The 22,902-nt window shown below is 41.3% G+C and overlaps 1 protein-coding gene across 1 annotated transcript in view; it reads right to left on the bottom strand.

The window, feature by feature from the left end:
• Positions 1 to 2,441: 2,441 nt before the first annotated feature.
• The window catches only part of RCOR1 (REST corepressor 1), an 82,769-nt gene continuing 62,308 nt past the window's right edge, over positions 2,442 to 22,902 (bottom strand). The window contains exons 5-12 of the mRNA XM_066321758.1: positions 22,056 to 22,217; positions 19,330 to 19,448; positions 15,789 to 15,867; positions 11,049 to 11,243; positions 9,980 to 10,057; positions 9,760 to 9,817; positions 8,973 to 9,202; positions 2,442 to 6,851 (exon numbers count right to left, since the gene is read on the bottom strand). Coding sequence (XP_066177855.1) covers positions 6,810 to 6,851; positions 8,973 to 9,202; positions 9,760 to 9,817; positions 9,980 to 10,057; positions 11,049 to 11,243; positions 15,789 to 15,867; positions 19,330 to 19,448; positions 22,056 to 22,217 — 963 coding nt within the window. The 3' untranslated portion in view covers positions 2,442 to 6,809. The remainder of the gene's footprint in view (positions 6,852 to 8,972; positions 9,203 to 9,759; positions 9,818 to 9,979; positions 10,058 to 11,048; positions 11,244 to 15,788; positions 15,868 to 19,329; positions 19,449 to 22,055; positions 22,218 to 22,902) is intronic.

The following is a 22,902-nucleotide window of genomic DNA, read 5'->3' on the forward strand; positions in this document are numbered from 1 at the left end:
AGAGCCCTAGGCTCTGCCTTGATCTGTAATAAGGAAGGGAATAAGCACTTTCAGGATGTAATACATTAGATCACTTTTCAACATCTAATTTAAGATGAAATTAATTATACCCTACAAAAGCTTATTTCTCTCTAAGGGATTCTGGACAGCGAGCTCAGGCAGTGATATCCCTATCCACTGATGAATCCTGCACCTTGCCATAGAATAGTCAGGTACACGTGGATCTCTGGCAAACCCACTGCACCCATTCTTCTATTTCATTAATTCATTTTCCATCGTGTCTTATTCTAAACCTTGAATACACAAGGCAGCATCAAGAAGTCTGCAGCTACTGAGATCACCTATTCATCTTTTTCTAATAGAAATCAGTTCCGTTTTGTCACACACACAGTCTCATCGTCCATTTCAAAAGCTTATCCAGGTCTTGCTAAGCCAGTCTCATGTGCCAGATGTCAGACAAATTAGGTCTGTGCCCCCAAAGTGTGCAGAGGGGGAAAAGCATCTCCCACCTCACATTTTATTTCCATCATTCCACACACTTTCTCCTGTTGCAAGCTACCTTCATGAAAACTAAAAACATGTCCAGAATCAGAACAAACAGCTCACCTCTCCCTCACCCTTGTCTCCAGCTACAAACAAGAAGTCAGCATGATGTGACTCCCATTTCCTGATCTGCCCAGTGTGAACTCCTTACCTGGTCAATGATTTTACCCAAATCAGTAAATCCTGCCCTTTGCTGCCCTTGTTAGGCTAGGCTGCAGCCTTCTTCCATACAAACTTCTCTCCTTTCAGCAGGGGAAAATTTCAAGTGATTTCTCCATCTATCAAAGATCAGATCTCTACACTGCTGTCCTCAAGAATTCCCTTCTTGACAACCTTAGAAACTTCGTTCCCATGTAATTTTAGAGTGATTCCTTCTTAGTTCTTCTGCAGCAAAAGAAAACTATTTCTCTACCAATGTCAGCGAGCCCTTTGCAGAAATGTTTTTGTTTGATTTTGTTTGTACATATACATTTTGTTGACTGTTCACTAAAAGCATGACCAGAAATTACATTTACTCTTAGAGCTTCAAAGGCTATTTGTGGGTGGATAAGCCAGAGCATGCTTCAGAGGTGAATCATAGGTTTGATACCTGGTTTTCTCTCTCAAACATCACTCTGCATCTTTCAGGCTGGAACAGGTTTGTACTGTTACTTCATAAAGCTGATCCTTGGGGATCTACTAAGATCTCGTCACACTTAGCAGCAAGAGTGAACTCTTCCCTTTCAGCTGAACTCCAGCTTGTGCCACATCCTGCAAGGCAGCTCTGACTCTAAGGGAGAAGTGTTCAGTGCCACCGTGTTCAGATCCCAATTTTTTTATGTAGGACAGACTATCAGGAATAATACAGCATTAATTCAACACTGTATTCCCATTTTAAAATATGTACCATTACCAGGCACAGATACAGCACCTCTATTTCCAAAATCAGTGGTATTAGCACTACTTTACCTTTGCTTCTAGGCTCCTCAGAAGAGTACGTGTTCAGGCAGGGGAAGTCCCAGTTCTCCTCACCTTTTAATGCTCCCTGACTGAAAGGAAGTTCCTTCTTTTTAGTTTGTTTCTCTTTGTTTTACTTTGGAGTTGGGGGGCACATGGGCAAGAAGGACTGGTTTGTATTGAAGGTTTAAGTGCTTTGAGTCAAATAACTCCCCTAAAAAAGCAGATTGCCACCTTACAATATTGGTACCGTATTCTCTACCAGCAGGAAAATTACAAGGAATGCTTTCCAGTAAGGAAACACCCTCAGCTCTCAAAAATGCTGCTTGTTCTTCCAAAACCCCAAATCAGTCTCCCCTCCCTACCACTTTGCTTTACAATATAGAAATGCATGACTAATTCCTGCCCTCCATAGGCTGCAGAGCTGGAAACCACCAGTGTCCTGCTGCCTTTAACACACACGAGCAAAGCAGAGAAGTTCTCGTCACCCGTCCTGCACTAACCCCGGGCTCTCAGAGCACTGCTGGGACCTGCCTGCTCAAAGCAGCTTCTTCCCCCAAACAGCCCCACAAAGTCTTGTCTGTGCTTCTGTGTTTGGTGCTTAGCAGCACCCCAGCATGTGAAGACAGAAAACGTGATCTTCCTGAAATTTCCAAGGTGCAAAATTTCCTGCCCTTCTGAGTGTTTTCAATAGTAACATTGCACACTGCTAAGTTTTGAGGGCAAGTGTTAACTTTCTCTATGTATTTTAAATGTGTTTCTTTCATTTGAAAGATGACAATCTTGTTAACTTGTAGAGCCAAGTGTTTTTTACACAAAGCAAAGAGGCAGTAGGTAATTCCTCAGGTCATCCTTATCTTAGCGACAACACTGTCAGGAAGGGGAAAACCCCTTTTGCACCTCCTGACCTAAATCTGAAAGGTAGGAGGTCAGTTACACATCAGAACCGCACTTTACATCAATAACATTTTACTACATATTTTATTACATCAATGGCTTGAAAAAATTTTATTTGATGTCAGCAAACATTGGAAATCATAGAAAAATGAATTATGTAGAATTTCACAAAGGAATTTACCCCACTATAATTCCTCATACAGTAAAATAATCCAAAACCAAATGTTACTTTTCAGTGGCTAAGCAATTTTATAATGCTATGAACATTCATCACAGTAAGTGTGCTGAATAATAGAAAACAGGCAAAAAAGACATTTAAAATATTACTTACAACAGCATTATTACAACATACTTTCTTTAAAATCCCAACGAGTATTTCGTCACTTCAAAAGCTATACAGCATTTCCATTATATTTGCAAACTTAACCTTATACATCTTTTAAAATCTTGAAAAAACTTCTTTTAAGCAATCTATAAGCAGTTAACAAAATTGATAAAATCTACATAATGGAATACTATACACTCCAGTATAAATTTTATTTTAGGAGAATATGAATGTAAACACTCATTATTATACAACATGCATAGACTATACTGACCTTCCATCTTCTGAACTGTAACTTTCACTGCAATTGTGCTTTACTATCAACAGGAAAAGCTGCATTAATCCAGGGAGTGGCAGAAAGTATTTGCTTTAGGGGCATTGCACAAGATCACTAGATTTTAACTTACTGAAGACAAGCTGGAGCTAATAAAATAATTTTTCTCTTTTTTTGTAAAATATCAGCCCACTCATTGCTGAACGGGCTATGCAGAAATTCATACCAATTTGAAAAATAAATGCATTATCAAAGAAAATCTCCAATGATATTTTTGCATTTCATTAACTTGGAGATTTTTGTTCACAAATCCAGTGATCAAATTAGTGTAATGCACTGTTTGGCTCATATTTGGTGTGCAAGAATACCAACAGCATATTAGCGATTTCATAGAATAAAAACTGAAATTTAAAGTGACAATGAGCATATTTTAATACATAATGTTTCTGATGTACTTGTACAGGAAAGAAAAATGTTTGTCAGAACATTGCTTTAAGAGAGTAAGAGTTTCACTCTTATTTTAACTATTAAAAAAGTGTTCTAGTGGATATTTATGGGGTCTTCCTGGTTGCAAACTTGTAAAAATATATTAAACCATTATCCCCATTGGTATTAAATATATCGAGACACAACCATTGTGGCTGCACTACCAGGTATGGCTACTACGGTCTTAAGCATCTGATTGTACATTGTTGCTTTACTGTTAAGCACAACTGAGGCGTGTATTTTTTTTCCCTTGGTTGTAAGATTATATTACAAAAATTGATCACTGTTTCAAACCAGTTAAACACGAATATTCAAGTAACAAGGTTGTTTTAATGGTTAAGTGAAAAAAGAAGTTACCTAGCACTTTACACAACTACATAAAAATTAAATAGAACAAATGAAATTTGTTTATGCATATGCAATACACTTTTATATCTTTAAGATTTCTAAAACTAAAACTTAAACTATCATTTTCTTTAACGATACCATATTTTGCACAATAACTTATACTTAGGAGAAATAATTTCCCATTTTCCACAAAATATATATAATTATGACATTCACATCGATAGTTTAAGAAACAAAATTTAAGTGAATATTCTTATCTTATGCAGTTATCTTTGTGGACCCTTCTAGTCAGAATTCAACCAGTTGATGTATCTAATGCTTGACCCATTTAACAAAAGAAAAAGAGGGTCTTCACCTAAACAAGGTCAAACCATTTCAAAAGCTAAAATGATTTTATTCCATTTAAAAACATAGTTCAAGAAAATGTAAAAAACTAAACGTTTAAAATACAGTGCTATTATATTGCATGTATCAACTACAATAAGATAGCAGTCAACTGAAAAGTAATTAAACAACTTTTTTCTTCCTAATATCACAAATTATACACGTTTCCCCCTACCCCATGGGGATGAAGCCAAAACACAACTTTTCTGATAAGATGGACAGATTTGAGGGCAAAAACCAATGAGAAGTCCTCACAGGTACCTAAGTCTCCAGCAGAAGCCTCTCCTGATGAGTTCCCCCAGCTGGGATGCAAGCTCCCACACCACTCCCATACCAGTGAGGACCTGCCTCCATGCACTGGTACCAGCAGGAGGTTTAATATTTAATACTAGAGTGTTTCTAAAGAGCAGCATTGCTTTACACCACAACTGTCAACTGGATTCACAGTGCTATTTGCCCGGTCTTTACTCCTAACTCACACTGGCTAACACCTAGCATTCCTTCCCACCAGAGACTCACAGCTTCAACTGGCACAGGTCTGAAAGAACATTTGAGCCACCAGAGCTGCCAGCTCACAGCAACAGCTGTAGAGACACAAACAGCTATACAGAGGAAAGGGAATAGCTTCCTTCAAACCTCCCATCACCTCAGAGGATCTCTCTGGAGCTACTAGAATGGAACTGCTCAGAAACAGCTGCCAAGTGGCTGAAACAGGTCCTTTTGGGGCTCCACACTCTAACTTGCCCTAGGAAATCTCTACCTGTACTGTGCCTGTGTGTTGCTGCCCAGTTTCTGACACTGAATTACTTTCCTCACACATGGCCCAAGGTTAAGACCACACCTCACTGCTACAAAAGGCCACGTCCCCTGCCTTTCCTGGGGCTGCGACCACCCTGCACAAAGTGCCAGAGCCAGCTCTGTTGCCCAGCTGGCATTAGCCTGCCTTGTTCAGGTACAGAGATCAGTCAGCACAGCACACAGCACGGCACAGCCCAGCAGCCCAATTTCAGCACCAAGTCCAGGGCTCGGCCCTGAGCCCCACAAACCTCAGCTGCAGGCCAGGCCAGAGACTAGCCCATTTCAAGTTGTGTTAAGAAAGGCTGGTGCTGTACATCACTGTGTGCCATCTGGCTTGAATCCTCTGTAGAGAGGCAAGAAAGGTCCTTTCTTCCACCTGCAAAGACACCTGGTGGTTTTTTCCAACATCATTAAATTAACCATTTTTAAATGCTTTGTGACTAGTGTTATTTTGCGGCTTTCCATTGGACAAGAAGTAATACTGCTGCTTCTAGCTTCCCTGGACACTGTCTGCTCGGCAGTCAGCAACCACCTCGTTCAAGGTGCAAAGTCCTCCCATGGGACTTGCAAGAACAGTTCCAGTTCAAGCCAGCTAGATAGGCCATCCAAGCAGAGGGCTGGGATTTGAAAGCTGCATGCACCAAGTATTTGGAAAAGCACCTCTTAGATTTTAAATTGCATATTTTGGTTCAGAACATGAAAGCGATGTGTGCTTCAGAAGGGTTAAAATGGCCAATGAAAATTAACCCAGTTCTTCTCCATTACACTTCCAAGAAACCAAAACTCTTGAAGGTTGAATTTTGTGCTCCAACCCTCATCCAAACTTCCAGTGGAAGAAGCAGTTTGATGTCTTTGGCGAACAGCGCTCTGAAGAGGAATGAGACACTGGGACAGAAAGTGATCTATGGTTGCCAAATGCAAAAAGGCACATATTCCCCAAAAGGAGAGGCACCAGAGAAAGTTGTTTTGACTTAATCCCACAGAGGATCAGGAAAAAGAAAGTTGTGTAGCACTCACTTAACAAGTTACAATGCAAATGCTGAATGCCAGGGGTTAAACAGCGTATCAAACAGTTCCAGGTTAAGTATTCCCTTTTGCACTAAATAAAAGCCATTAAAATATACAGGAATAAAATGCTCAATTAGGGAGCTTTCTATGAAGCAAGAACACACAAATACAGTGGAAAGAATTGCACAAACCAGAAGTGTTATGAGTTACATGTACAACCTTGGACTGACCAAACCTTAGAAATAACATCTCCTATCACTTTGCATTAGTCATGATTGCTTGCTAACATGTCCTGTCACTGCAGAACAAACCTGACATGGCTGGCATGTGCACAGGCCCCTCCTTTATAGAAAGCTCACTAATCATAGTGTCATCATAAGAATACACAGGAAGCGGAGACCACAAGGCCATGCAGCAATACATACTTATACCCTACGGACCAAGTATTATAGGAACTCCTAATGTGTAGTTACTGTGGGGCTGCTAAGGAGCTCCTTGTTTTGCAGGTTGGTCAAAATTTATAGACAGGTGTTACTGGTTCTAGAAGTCCCCATGCTTAAGCATGACGTTGGTGAAATGGAGAGCTGAGCTACCTGGGTGCTTTTGAAAGAAAGTGGAGGCAGTATGGAGGAATGGGGGGAGATTAAGGCAGATGTAGCACAGGACTGGAAGCGTTTGCCTTTTTTTTTTTTTTTGGTAATAGCTGCTTGTCCACAGATATGATGCAGATGGCTGTCTGAGGTTTGCTAATACCTGATATCCTGGATAACACAGTAGTCAACACAAATTGTTCTAGGCTACAGCACCTTCTCACGAAGCAGATGCATATCTGACATCAAGTACAGAAGTAGCCTGGAGGGAAGGGGGAAGAAAAAGCAGATGTTTAGTTTAAGATGAATACACATAGGCTTTCTTGCATCTCCAAACTTCAGCCCAAATCCATGGCACTAACAGTGATAAAACATACAACCCTGGAACATGGGACAAATTCCAACAGCTTTCCCTATTCTGAAGCAACTGGGATTTGTTGTTGGGAATGTAAACACAAGGAATTAAGACTGGAGTTGATACTGCTTTATAACCAGCAGCCTCACCTCCCCGCTTCAAGTAAAAGGAACTATGGCCACTTGCTATGGCAAAAAAAGCCCCCAGAGGCCTGATAAACCTTTCAGTAGGCAGCCAAGGCATGCCAGGAAAAAAAGCACTCGAAGGATTTCAGTGTTAGGCCAGCAAAGTCTTCTGGCTACTGCTGAGTCTGCCTGACTTGACCAGACACTGCCTGTACAAGTGTCCTCAGGAGCAGGCACCAGCCATGCAGCACTGCACAAGGAGGACCAGGAACCCACTCCCAGCCCATGCAGGTCACTTATGTCAAAACCCCAATGACGTTTCACTTTGGCCCCAGAAGCACTGAGACAGACACGCAGCCAGCACCGTGCTTACACCTCTGAAGGCAGGGGCAACACCTTCACAGCTTCTTTTGGTCTGGCTCCCAGCACTCAGCACTTGGTCTGCCCCAGAGTGGGCACTTTCCATCACTAATCTGGGGATCATAACTGCTGCTCTAGTAGTAATTCTGCCAGACCTTGCTGTGATGCCTCCACACTCTCCCAACTCATTTGGGATCCTCATTGCTCCAGTTATCCATACACTTGGCCACATTAGCCCACTCCAGTTCCTGCTGAAGAATTTTTTTCCCCCAGGTCAAGTGAGACTCCCCTTTTTTGACCTCAGCTTTCAGAAGCAAGGGTGTATTTGAAAGTAGGAAGAATCTCAGAAGGCTCAGAGAAGAAAAGCTCTGCATTACCAACATATAATTCTACAGGTCACAGGCAAAGACAGTGACAAGAGCCACATCTTTCAAATTGGTGGCTATGTACTAGCACCAATGCTGCTTTGTGCCAACTCTCAGTTCTGGACGAATGGGACAATTTCACTCACACACACCTATGAAGGCAAGTTCTCTGAGTTTGGTTTTGTTTATCTGTCATACCTTTGGACTTAGTTTCCAAATATAAACATCTTTGAATTGCATGCTATTGTGAAGCAGTGAACTTCTGCTTTTTGAATGTCTGAAGGACAACATCCAAGTGATCCAGCCCTCACCAGAACCACAAAAATACACAGCACACCGATAAGTCTTTACTCCACGCACAACCAAAATTTTCCTTATCCTGTTGACTGTCCTTGCATTTACAATACACAGCTTTTGCACCAGGTTGTCCTACAAATTAGGCCAAAGGGAATCCTTGATCATACTTTTTAACACACAAATCTCTACCATGGTTTTCTTTTGCAAGACTAAAGATTGGTCTTTATTGTTAATACTAAATTTTTGTAACTAATTTCCATACTTAAAACATCCTACTGTCTCTTCATTAATTTCAAACCTGCGTGGCCTTTGGAAAAGTATTAACTCTGAACCTCCATCAAGGAGAGGCTGTTCCTAGAATTTGCCTTTACAGAAATAGTTTTAAAATTATGGGAACTTTGCCTTTAGGTAATTCCAGGTTGAAGTTTCACACAATCATCTTGCTTATAGCTTTCTTCTCTTCATTCGAGTGAAACCACTCACCAAAAATGAAAGAACAAGCTTTGGCTCAGAAGACTCTATGGTCCCACAAAGCCAAACCTAGAAGAGCTAGGAGAACTGAGGGCAGGTAAAACATCCAAGTGAGATAAAGATGCATGGGATTTCAGCAGCAAAGGTTTTAAAACATTTATGTTCTGATGGGATGCACATACTGTCAGAGTGCTGCAAATTTACTCTTCTTCCACTTTCGTACAAGCTGGATTTCCCAATTCCCCAAATCAGTACTGGAATTGTATATCCAGATAATGTGAAATATGCACAGATTGAACATCGAAAAAAATGGCTTTTGCAAAGACTATATATACACATAAATACATACACACATCTATCTGAACTGGGCTCAGACTGGGAATTTTATGTGACTTTTAAATTGGATTTACCTCATCTTCTTCTTCAGACATTTTAGTGGAATTATCAGGGGATTTTACAGGCTTCTGGCTATTGGTTCCATTTGTCTCCTCTTTGCCGTGCTCTGCCTCCCACTCCTGTAGGACTTCATCTATGTTGAAACGACGTCGATAATTTACAAAAAAGTTTTTCACTTGCACCACAGATTTGTTTCCAATCACATCAGAGATTGCCTGAAAGTCTCGGCCATATTTTCTGATTGCTAAAAGCAACAAAAAGAAAAACAAAAGCAGTGTGTTATTTCCATAAAGACCACAAATCAGGCTCAAGTCACAGCATAAAGATCCAAAGCCGAACTTCTGTCAAGGTTTCAAGCCTTCTTCAGATTAATCCAGGATTTAAAAAAAAGTCTAAACTGGGCAAGAGAGACAGTTAAGATCAGCCTTGGAGAAGAGAAGAAAATAGAGGCATAGTAAAAGATGGTCAGAGTCAAACATATAAGACCTGTATAAATCTGCCTGTACTGCTTGAAAAGCTACACAGGGAAAGATCATAGCAGTGACTCCAGCAGAGTTTCACTTTCTGAAAGCTTGAAGGAGCAGACATTATTTGCAAACATCCATATGATGCCATTTATATTGCCCAGGGAGGGGAAAGGAGAATACTGTTTCCTTGTTCAAATACGTTCTTTGAACATTAGTACATGGCAGCGTCCAAGTCCTTCTTCCTCAGTCACTGAAAAGAAAGTCAGCTCTGAAATGCAGCAGGGTTTTGACTATCAACAACTGTAAAAGTACACATAAGCTTGTAGTGGCATACCTTGTACAGCAAGAAGCTGCTCATCTGTGGTCCAACGCGCATTAAATTTCTGGACGACCTAGACAGCAACAACAAAAATTATGTAACTTCTTTTATATACTTTCACTTGTATCTGAGCTTATAAAAACCTCTCAAAAGTGCAACAAGGAATTAATGGTTAGTCAAAGTATATCATTAGCATTTATCTTCACAACTAACAAAGATCAGAAAATTATCTCACCTCTGGAAGTCTGTATTGCTCTATACCACCTTCAAGCTTTTCTTTGAGTGCGCTGTTTGTCTGTTTGATATTCTGAATCTGAAAAGAAAGTTCCATCCCTTTAAGAAGGATTAAAAAATATCTTTGGACAAGGCTTTTTCCAGCAGCCTTGGCAGGAACCTCACAAGCTCAGCCTTTCAGTTTTTCTCACAGCCTGCCTTTTCCAAAAAGGAAGTTTGCTATATTGGAATAATGTACAGCAGGAGCAGCTGGCAAATCAGGAGATCCCATTTAATTTATTTTCCTCTGCCTACAAGTTATTTGGAGCAAGAACTGCCCCAACTTCCAGGTCTGTATAAAGCCCAGCATAAGAAGACCAAACTCATCTGCAGCAAGTAATGAATCAAAGACTGCTAAAACGGTTCAGCGTCTCCCAGAGTGCCAAGAAAAAGGCTTCAGGCCAAAATACCAATTTCCATTAAGTTTAATAAAGAGCTTGAGACAGTTCTCTGCTTTACAAACAACAAAATGCTCAGATCTAGGCAACAAACTCATGTAGCAAACCTGTATTTACTCACAGATATTTGAAAAACATTTGTTTCAAAGGCAGATCCATCAGGGAAGCAAAAGGTACATAGGGAGTTTGTTATCATACCCATCTAGAAAAGACTAAGCCAAATGTATCTGCCACTTAGGAAAGTACCACATGAAAAGGCAAAGGAAACAGCTGCTGCAGATGGAAATCGGATATTGATGAAACCAGTGTCACCTGAGGAAAGTTACAGTTTAAACAGAAGGAATTCTGAACTGCAAGAAAACCTAAGTGCCAACAAATGTTCCTTCAAGTCCTTGCTATGAGCTTTTTTCCTTGCTTTACTTCAGGTCAAAAGTAGGCTTGCCCACAGAACTAAAAACCTAAGAGAGGTAAAACCCAGAGCTGCACTCAGAGCACAGGGACAGCAGCTTGTCAACTAAGGCATGTAGCATTGTGCATCATCACTGCCAAGCTACAAATTCCTGCCAACTTTGTAGACTGCAATAGGCACCACCAGCAAAGCCAGCAGTTACTCCCGTACGATCCCGTTCATACCTGCCGTTTGATTGAGACTAGTTCCATGTCCAGTTGTCTGAGTACAGTGGTAGCAGCTGTTGCATTGGCAGAAACAGCCTCTACATCTTCCTGGGAAAGGAACATTCCTTTGGGAGGTTTCCTCTTTGCTCTGTTCTTGGCCTGTGTACTGTGCTTCTCCTTCTTCACCTGAGGGACAGTTTCAGCAGGCGGCACCTGGGAAACAGCAGTCAGTCATTTTACAAAACTGAGTAACTTTAGAGATCCCTTCCAGTTCAAACCATTCTGTGACTGATTTTTAGCCACCAAAGGCTAGAGAACAACAATGCCAATACACAGACAGGAAGACATTTTTGCTTTAAGTGGCATGTCATACAAACTGTCTTATACAAATTTCTCCTTTTCCTTAGCAGCTTTCAGTGTTTACAGAAATACTGTGGTTTCCTTCACTGCCCATTCTCATTTTGGGAGACAGATGCCCAATTTTGCATTTGTTACATATTCTGGTTATTTTTAAACCTCCAAAACCCCTCTTCTTGTTTTCATTATCAGATCTGATCACACCAGTTTAACTGAACACCAGAAAGAAACAAAGTGAAGTGTGAAGACAGAAAGAACATAACTAAAACAAGTTTACTGAGAATTGTTTTACTACCTGACAGACACAGAAATGACTAACCAAATTTATTTAAAGCCAAAGGATAAAGGAGTGAGTTGACAACAGGATAATTCTTAGATTGTTACACCATTTCTTGGAAGCCAGGTTTTCTTGCATAGCACTTGTGTATCAACTGTTCCATCAAAATGGTGCAGTTTTGCCTAAAATAAACTTAGTCCTTTTTGAAAAAAGGAGTATTTCACAGACCACTTCTTATTTTCATCCTTTATATCTAAAGCAAAGACAGGTAGATTAGCTAGGACATTTACTACAGATCCTTCAAGAGCACACCTGATTCTAAGATAGCAAAACCATTTCCTCCAGAATTTATACTCAACCATCAACTCATACCTAAGATTTATTACCCAGCGACTGGAGCCTGGCCAAGAACACAGATCAGAGAGGTGGCAAGGAGAGAAAAAGCAGAGAAGGAAGGCAGTACATCTGAATCCTCTGTCTGATCACTGTGAGTTTAAACACATTGGCTTCACTTGGTGCTATTGTTTTCCTCCAGATGTGCAGCTACATGCAGTTTCTACACAGTTTGTGGCACTTGCTCATTAGCATTGAATGCCTGCATTTGAAACCACATGAGGCTGAGCACCAAACCCCAAGTAAGTATGAGGTTTTGACTCCCAAAGGATTCCAGCACAGCTGTCACAGATAAAAGCTTTCGCCCTTCTCACGGGCATAATGGTCAGAGCCCCACAGCAGCAGCAATGTGGACAGTTGCCTGCTCTCAACCTTTTTCTTCCATCCATTGGTGCAAAGTATTCCATGAGATACAATGCCTAGGGCAAGCCCAGAGGTAACTCTGGCCATTGCAGGAGGGATACCCCTATTTCTCTTTGCAGAGGGCAATGTTGAGCAGGAGAAACCAGACTGCCTTAGTTATGAACAAGTAAAATCAGCTCTGCTCTCTGCTTCAGAAGAGAGCACATTGATAACTGAGCCAGGTAAATTATTCAGCATGGATAGACATTTCAGATCCACTCATATTTCATCTACATACACTGCTTCCCAGGACCATGCAGCAATGCCTCACCACAGGTTTAGGCTGGCTGTTGACCAACAGACAATGCCTGCAGTGCAAACATCCCAGAAGTCTCAACATTAAAGAAAAATGAAAGCAGTTTCAAATTACTGCTTTGCACAGTTCAAAAAAATGCAAAGCTCTTTTGTATTGTGGACAAGAACCAGAGCTCCAGCAGAACAATTTCTGACAGCTCCAAATGCCTCTAGGCCCCAGCAAAAATTGGAACATCTAGTCTGTCCTGGAAACTCTTCTTTCCTGGCCACACACATTTCTCTCTAGAACTAAATCAGTTTTGAAAACCAGAGAGAATTAAAATGCAGGGATTTAGAAGGGACTTAGCAGTGCTCCTATTTATTTAGATATTGTCACTACTATCCAGTGCACTTCAGTCTTACAAATCCTTTAATACAAAGTTCCCTTCCTCAGATTTCCCTGTGTAAAAAGAAGATACAGCTATCTCAAGCTACGTAAAAACAGAAGATGAAGTGGGAGGCAATTCCAGGAACAAGGAAGATACAAAGAAAGCAAGTCTAGGTCATGACCTCAGTATTAAGGAGTCACTACTCAAGGAAATCCAAACAGTTGCACTAACACTGTAAGTAAACAAAAAAATTTTTACAAAAACGAAGATTCCCCCTCCAATGATCCTCAAAAGAGGAAACAGACAAGAGAATTCAGAAACTCTGAGAAATCCCAGTATTACTGGGTAAGTCAGAAAGCAGCCAACAGGTCTCAGAGCTGAAAAAAGCCACCTCTGTAGATTTGGGACAGAGAGGTTCTTTACAGTAAGAGTCCTGAGCTGCTGGCACATCATAGCCCCTGCATGTCTGACCACATCATTAAAAGAACCCTAATGATCAAAACAAACTTATCCCCTCCTGGTTACCTGCTCCTCTCCCTCTCTCTCAAGACATTTCAATAAGCCCTGAGTTTGGGTACTGTAAAATCAGAATCATTGAATCATTAAGGTTGGAGAAGACCTCCAAGTTTGGCACGTCCAACATCTGACCAAACACTTGTCAACTAAACCACAGCACTAACTACCATGTCCAGTCATTTCTTGAACACTTCCAGGGATGGTGACTCTATGTCCCCAGGCAGCCCATTCCAGTGCTTAACCACCCCTTCAGTGAAAAAATTCTTTCTGATACCAAACCTGAATCCCCCTTGAGGACATTTTCTCTCATTATGTCCCTGGCTACCTGAGAGAAGAAACCGATCTCCGCCTTCTACAACCTCCTTTCAGGCAGCTGTAGAGAGTGATAGAGATCTCCTCTGAGTCTCCTCCTCTCCAGACTAAGCAACCATAGCTGAACTCTGAACAGGCTGTGAAGGCTGTCAGCTCCATTTTGCCCTCCAGCACGATCCCTGTCCTGAGAAGTCCCCACAAGGCTGCCTGCCATGGCATACACAGTCAGACTGCATATGCTTCATGAGTTTCATGAGATTGTTGGAACGCCATGGCCTGTACCAGTGTGACAAGGAGGGCACAGAGCCTCCCCCCACACTAAAATTTCCTGCAAAAATGTCTTGATGGTAACTGTCCAAACTAGATATCTAATCTGGTTTGGCCTTACAAGAGATGCAGCCAAGTTGATGAAGAACTACCTTTCCCTCTTCTGCAGCAAGTTCAGGACATTTCAGCATTGGTTGCGAAGGAAAAAATAAAGGGGGTTGAAGGGAGCTCTTTTACAAATGTGAGCTTTTGAAGAGCTTACAGAAAAATCTAAACTGTAAATTTATTAAAGTAATGGGAAATGAGACAATAGTATTATTTACAAAACACTATAGAGCTGCAGTACACAGCTGCAACTTAGCTAAGTGAGAACCCTTCCTGTCTGCCTGTTGCTGAGACTTCTGAGAACTCAGTTTCTTGCAAGGATTAATACAAATGGCTTCACATCCACTTTGCCCCTAGGAAGACATCAAGGGTACTGGTTCCTTCAGTGGAAACAACAGCCAAACTTTTCTGGAAAGTCTAGAGAGCATCCTCACGTAGGTGAAGAGCAGATGGGAATGTTGTGATTTTTCAGTTATTTGCATTCAAAATTATTTGTTGCAGAAATCAATCTCACAGAGTGACTGACAGAACTGTTACTCTTGGACTTTTTTTTTTTTTACTGTGTGGGATCACGTTTTTAAATACTTCTAGTGGGTTTTCCCTAAATAAAACCTTTAAAAAATTAAGAAATTAAATAGAATGACTGCGAGAGAAAGACTAAGAGGGAGAGACTGGGAGAGAAATCAGGCTAGAAAAAACCAGGAAAGGGAGCTTACTTCAAGGAGAGGTGGTCTTAAGCATTTTCCTGTAACTCATAAATACAACCCACACTGCAGCTGAACGAGGTGCTTTTATTTAGTAACAGGTAACCTGCAGGTTATGACTTCCTAGGGTATCACAGGCTGGGTTTTCAGAACTGTTGCATTTGTGTAGCTATTTTCATCCAGAACTCAGTGCCCACTGAAAATTAAGTACTTGGAAGTGAGACACAAATACTAGATTTTGAGCTGATGTAACAACAGATCAAGGCCAGCCAGACAGCCAAAATGAATTGGTCATAAAAACTTTCTCTTTTACTTTTCACCAATACAGCTGCAATCCTGGTGCTAGTGAAGTGACAAGCATTGCTGGGGATTTCAGTACATCAGGAATGTACCTTAGAGTCCAACGTGTACATAAATGCACTTCTGTTCTACCTAGAACAAAAGGATGTATTTCCCCTCCACCAATCCATTTCCACATGGGGATATGCTTCTACTCCATTTCCATGCACTTAGGTTGATTTAAACCACTGAGGGTGGTTTAAGGTAACACAGTCAAAGAGAAGATAAAAGAGACTGGAAACAGTCACATAGTACATTATCATGGGTTAAATTTTCCTAGCTCTATCCATAATAACTTATTTATCTATACTTGTCTTGATCTAAGAATAATTCTGAAGACAATTCTTTTCTTGTATGACAACTACACAAAGTACTAAAGAAAATTAGATACTGTCAGCTTCTACACAAAGTACCTAGTAAGTAAACACTTTCATTTGTACAGGAGTAAGAAACAGATTTATACCTCCTTTTTGCTCTCCTTGTTTTGTTCAACTTCAATGTCAATAGGGTTATTTCCATTTGCTTCTTCCATTTCATCCTCACTGGAAGACAAAAGCAAACAGCACTGTATTAGTTTGTGAGCCTCTCTTTTTCTATAAATAGCATGCTAAAACAAATGCATGAATGCCACAGGCAAGCCCAACAGCTTTCCTTAGTTTCATTCCCAGGATGTGGGTTTTTTGGGGGGGTTGGTGTTGATTTTATTTGGGTTTGGTTTAAGTCAATAAATTCTTAATTCTGAGGATACTGCATACAGGAACACTTCACAGCAGCATACTCAGGCAAAATAAATCTACACAGATGAAGGCAAGAGACTTGAAATTAATTCCACAAGTTATCTTTCAAAGAACATGGGACACTAAGCATTTTTACTTGAGGCAAACTGAGACAAAAAGAAAGACTTAAAAATACAGCAAGTAGCTAAAACACATTTCATACAGCTCCCTAATATTTAGCAAAACAGACATACACAAGAACTCCCTCAAGAACAAGCATAAAAAAATGTTTGGTTTGTTTGTGGGGTTTTTTGTTTGTTTGTGGGGGTTTTTTTGGTGGTTTTTTTTTTGGGTTTTTTTTTGTTTGTTTGTTTGTTTTGTTTTGTTTTTAAATGACAGCCTGATATTTCATTCTCCGCTGGAAAAGAAAAAGACATTATCAGTTACAGAGTAAGAATAGGCATGAAATTGAGGCTATATTGAACATGACCTTGGCACACTTGTCCAGTCTGGCTTAGGTGGAATTTTAATCAGATATTAAATCAAATGCATTTTCACAATTTAGAATTTTTGTACTGTACACAACCAAAGTTAATTGCAGCATTTGAAATGATGCCTAGAAAAACAAGAAATAAGTTGATGTAATCAAATCATTTTTTTTTAATCAAAAGAAATAAACCTATTTTGTCATATCAAACTTCGCAGCCTGTGCTGAGGAACATCAGCTGGTGCAGGTATGTCACAGCTCCAGTGCAGGGCAGGGCTGTGTCACAGGTAACAGGGGCCAGCAGGCACAGCACGTGCTGGTGAGCTTGGCTGTGGCATGAGCACTCATGTGGCCATCTCCCTGATGCAGCCACATCCTAAGGAGGAGGGGCCTGACATCCTTCTCCACAGGAGCAGTCAGTTGTACAAGTTACTTCTGCTCTCCCAAGCCAACAGTTGATTCATAAGACATTTTGTTTGGGTAATGATGATTCCAGGGAATCAACTTCCAAGCATCCCCTCCCAGAGCTGCACACACAAACCCCTCACATACAACTTAGAATGGCTGCTGAAAACCTGGTTCCAAATGCACCGAGAGTTGTGTTAGCGGCAATCTGATGGGTTGGGGAATTTCCCTGCCTAGCCACAAAAAGGATATAGAGGTATCTGAGTGAGATACCTCAGACTGCCCCTTCTCTTAACCCCATCTCCAAAAGAACTTCCTTGTGTTCTTTCTAGGTTCAGATTTCAGCCTTTTCACAACAGTCTCTGCTGTGCTGATAGTCTTCTCTTGTATTCTGGCAGGTTCCCTAGACATGAGCTAAATTAAAGCCCACCCTCTCATTTCTGCAGTCATAGACACTGATTGCCACAACCAAAGAACCCTTCTGAACTTCTGCCAACACCAAATGGCACAGTACAACCTGAAAATCCAGGCACCCTAAACTCACCCAGAGTAGATTCCACACCCTCCATGGCTGCACTGACAAATCCTTTGAGGGTGTAGGGGTTTGACTATTTTACATAATGGAGGGGAAAAACAGAAATCAAACATCAAGCTGATGGTGTGCTGCTTAACTTCCTGCAGATGTAAATCAAGTTAAGCATTTCCAATCCAGCTGCCTTCCTCAAAGGTTACAAAATTACAGCACATGGCAGTCCATGCAGTTCTTTCCCGTTCACCAGATGCTCTGAGGTGCTACTTTTCCTAGCAAACAGGCATAGGTACTGAAAGCTGTATTTCTAAATTCCCATAATTTCATTTATGAGCACAGAACAAAAACAGAGATGAGTATTAAAAGACCCTAAACAACATAGTACCAGAGAAACACATACTTCATACAAAAGATTCCCCCTGCAATAATTTAATAGGAAAACTGAAAAACTAAACAAACAAAAAACCCCAAAAACCAGGATGGGGAGCAGAAAAATAGACAGCCTTTGCAGAGAAGAGAAAATAATAGAATGGAAAAAGAGACTCAGGTCAAAGAAAGCCAACCAAACACTGGACAAGTTGGCTGTCAGTATTCTCCCTGGCCCTGCCTGTTAAGCAAGTACTGCTGACCTAATGGAGAGATGGGAGAGGTTGAGTGAGTCATTGGTGTATCACAGTTCAACCCTAGAAACATATTTCTTCCCCATTCCCAAACAAGACTTGTTCATATGCAGTGGAGCCAGCAAACAGCCAACTGGGAAATGCAACAACTCCTCTGAGGGAAAAGGCTCTTGCAGAACTTTGCCCAATTATGTCAGAAATCTTCCAAAGGCAGCAAGTTTAGTCTGCAAAGACAATAACTGCATTTCGGAGCAGGTTGAGAAGGCACCTGCATCAAGCAGATGGAGTTGTTGCTGTTCTGAGCAATCGTTTTCCCCATAGGCACCTGAAACTTCTGCATTTCTGAGGCTCTTTCAGCTCTAGAACCAGGTGAAGTCACCAAGTGACAGTAACTGTACTTACACCAATATGCACAAGGCCACTGCTGACCTTCTGCAGCCCCTACCTTCAAGGGGCTGCATGGGTATCCAGAAGGGTGAGCTGGCAGAAAAAGCATGAGTCAAGCTCGTTTGCTAAAGCTCAGTAGCTAATGACCTCCTGAACACCATCAGCCTTACCCAAATGCCAAAGCACCCAGCACTCCCTGGAACAGCTCAGCCAGGGAGCTCATCCTAAGATCCCCTGTGCTACCCTCTTCTCAGTAACACAAAATCAGAACCTTCATCTTTCTCATAGAACGGAGCTTGGCCTGGCAGTCTTATGCTTGGTCAGAGTTTCTAAGATGCAGGAGAGGAAGGGTCTGTGTGTGTACAGGCACAGGCTGAGAGAGGTCCTGCACCGGAGCCTGTTTCCTGTAGCAGGTGCACATTCTCACTCTGCTGAGCATCACATGGAGGAAATAAAGGCAGATTTTAGCTCTTTCATTAAATCCCTTTACTGACCTGCTTATCAGCTTTTCTGGCTCTGCTGACGACAGTGCCAATCAGATTGTAAACAGCTTTAATTTCAATTTCCCAAGCCTCAAGCGGTATCAGAGAAAAGTTCTAGAATGGTGGGACTGTAACCAGTGCGCTAGAGGGCAATCAGGATTGCAGTGTCATAAAAGGGAACACGGCTAACTGCCAACTGCCTTTTGGCTTTAAGCAAAGCAAAACATAGCAGGGAAGAGGGGTGGGGAAAGGTGTGGTACCAGGAAACATTTTGGGGAAAATCCTCCATCTAGTTTCTTAGAAGCTAACAGGAATTTCTGGGATAGACTAAAGAAATCAATGTGCGGCAATACACGGCCCTTCTGCTTGCAGACCTACCTTTCCTCACGTTCCCTTTTTTGTTTACGAGCATGACGGTCCATCACACTGGTTTTAGTCCTTGTCTTCTTCCAGGAGTAGTAAAATTTCACCAGGCTGGCTATTGATTTGTCAGGAAGCTGTAAATTAAACATGTATCCTTTTATATGTTTATATGAAAAGCATCCCCAGAACTTCACATACAATTGGGTCTTTTTTTCCAAGGAACATTTGACCTCTTTACATTGCTTCTCTAAAAGACCCAAGCAAGGCAGTTCTGCAACCTTTACAAAAACGATCTATAGGGGATTGTTTCAGGTTAGTGTCTACTATTTAGGATATCAAGATCTCTAAAGAGCATCTCAGCAATCTTCCATTCACCAGACAAGTAGCTGGTTCCCTCCAGAATAGGGGAACACAGCAAGAGCAAATCTGAAAAGAGGCCTCGAAACTTAACAGTTTTAAAGTTTTAACAGTTAACAGTTTTAAAGCCAGAACAGACCTAAAAGCCAACACAGTCACATGTAAGCAATCACAGAAACTGCTAAATTGCAAACATCCCAAACATATCTTTGATGTTTGGTTAAATAGGTTTAATACGTTTATTCACACCATTCACATGACAAAGTCTATTCAAAGGTCTCAACAAAGGATGTTTTCAAAAGGTGAAACGTTACTGTATGGTGAACTGAGGGTACAGGAAAACACAATATTCTTTTTTTTTTTTTTTGTCCTCACCATTACCCGTAGCTAGGAAAGAAAAGTCTGCCTCCAAAAAGCAGAAAACTACATGAAGACTAATTCTCTACTTTTGACGTGCTCTGCATGGATGCTCTTACACAGGACTTTTAAAAGGTGAAAGTCCAGTCTTTTCTGATGAATAAAACATGTTTTACTTAAGTGTCTGATTCAGGGTGGAGGACAGAGCAGGTGGGGAGGAAAACAGAACTCTGAGCAAGAGCCAGATCGCTTTCACTCAAACACTGCAGTTTAAGTCTTCACCTGAGACTAGCCTGGTTCTCAAACTGCAGACTGACTTTAGATTCTAGTAACAGATCACACCAGCATTCCCACTCCGGCCCACAGCTGCACACAGGCAGAAATCCATTGGTGCTGGCAAAGCACAGGTGCTAAGTCAATGTTTTGTTGCCAACAACCATGCAACAGGCTAGTGTTCTGAAATTAAAAAGAGTTCCACAGAACAAACTCAGGGACAAGGCTGTTCATGACAAACATCCACTTGGCTATAAACCAGTGTTAAGTGTGCCAAAATATCAGAACCAGCTCTGGTAAATAATGTAACCTGCCTTTCATTCTCTGGCTTTAGAGATTTCTCCCCTCAGTTCCAATCTGCACAGGTGCTAATGGGGCAGCATCTATAAACTAACAACTAACATGCTCCCAAGCCATTGATTCCTGTCCCCTGCTAAACACAAAGCTTCGTGCCATTTAATTCCTTTCATGCAGAATTGCTTTCCTGGGAGCAACAGTAAAAATATATCATTACCTAGGGAACAGTGCATGAGCTTGGCATCCCTGTATTGGAATGCACTTCACCCAGGGACAGGGAGCCATGCTTCTGCACATAAACTGAATTGAGAATTTCTTGCTTTGGCAGTTAACCAACCAACAGGACGGGCTTTATGTTCCCTTTTTTCCCCAGGACATTCCCCTGCCCTATTTTCTCTCCTATATAAGAGCACAGCAGTTCCAGAGGCATAAAGCAGCTTCACTCTTCAAGAGTTCTATCACCTGACCCAAGGGAGTGGAAGACCCTGGGACTCCAGGAACATGTGGAAATGAATGTCAGTGAAGGACAAGGAACATCAAGGAGGACATGACAAAAACAAGCCTCCTTCTGCTACCCTTTTGAAAAGGGACCCTCATCCTTAGAAGGCAAGTCACCTTTCACTTTTCAGTGAGATCAGCAGCACAGACTTATGTCACATGTGCTTTAAAGAGGCTGAACAGACTGCAACAGCCTAGGCTCACTTCAAAGGGTCACAGATAGTGAAACTGGGTCCTGCTGGAACACTCAAGAGGCTACTTTAGTGAAGGAGAGTAAAGAACAAAGTCTAGTTCCCACCCAGGTGATGAACCACTTGAAGACACTCTCAAGATGCAATTAATAAAAATGTTTACAACCCATCCTCTCCCTCTTTCAAAAGAAAATTGCACACTCCCTAGCACTTTTCTTTAAGGCAGAAACCCATCATTGAAGTTTTCAATCATATGTTTAAAACAGTACCATTAGCAACCAAAAGCAAATGACTGAAGCTTGCAAGGATGTATAAACCTTCATCACAGCATCCGTTCGCGGTCTCAAATCACATTAAGCACAGACTTCATCATTCAATAAAATTAATTCCTAAAAATCAGGCTGTAAGAAAGGAAATCAACTTTGCACAGAGATGATTTTTACTGCATATGTGTGGGCATATGTGTACAGACCATGCCTGAACTCCAGCTGAGACAAACACTATCATAGCACACAAGGGACTGAAAACTGTAATTTCCAACCAAAAAAAATTCACACAGCCATAGTTTATCCTGAACAAGTAAAGCACTTGAGGAAAACACTTCTACAGAAATTCTTGGAATATTGTTTCTTTCTATTCATGGTAGCATTTTCCCTCTAACATCCCCTTTGGCCTGTTCTCTCTCAAGAGCATTAGACACACATTCAGCACAAACAGCACTGAAGACAACAGTCTGTTCTGCTTTTCCATTCCTGCAACACCACTTACCATCTGCTGGATCCTGTGAAAGGTTTTCCCATGGAAACTGAAGGCCTGTTCAAACAAGACCTTGTCTTCCACTGTCCACTCATCTGGGAATGGAGTGAAGTTTGGCAGATCTGCCAAAGACTTCTCGATGTTGTGCTTGTGCCAAAACAGCATCCCAAGAGCCTAGAAATAATACAGACACCAAGGTGACAACTGTAATCAAAAGAAACATTACTGGAAAATGGAAAGGCAGAGCTACAACGTTTTTCTCAGGCAACACATTAGACATAATTTTAATTCTCAGCTACATCAGATGCTTTTCTGAATGCAAGAAACCTGGAATCTGCACCCAAGACAGGCTGTGAAGACTAGCCTGAAGTTTATCAAAACCACACAGGTCATCATGTAATAAAAGATTTGCAACAGAAAGGAGGGAGAAAAAACTTAAAAATTACTTCAGCTTTACTGATCATGATATGCACAGACAAGCTGAGCAAAGGATTGGGAAGTCTACCTAAAAAAGACTGGATGAAAGGCAGCTTCCTTCCAGCGCTGGACTCCATTTCCTGGCAATTAGAAGGATGGCTTAGTTGACTGGGGGTTGCTGTAATTGTTTACGGGGTTCTTTCTAAAGGGGAAGGGGAGAAGGGGAAGAAAATGAAACAATAACTGGAAGAAGGAAAGGCTGAGAATTTGCATCACCTTGACTGGGTGGTAAGAAGTCCCTGGTCCGAAGGAGGAATAAATCTCACTCATTCTGGGGACTATTCTTTTGCTCCCTTGAGAGGCGCGTCATTTTGCTGTTGCAGTCTCTGCTTCTCAGTTACAAAGACAAAGTGCCTGTACTGTGCTTCACCACCTGCAAACC

Source organism: Sylvia atricapilla, chromosome 6 (assembly GCF_009819655.1).
Source record: "Sylvia atricapilla isolate bSylAtr1 chromosome 6, bSylAtr1.pri, whole genome shotgun sequence".
Classification (NCBI taxonomy): Eukaryota; Metazoa; Chordata; class Aves; order Passeriformes; family Sylviidae; genus Sylvia; species Sylvia atricapilla.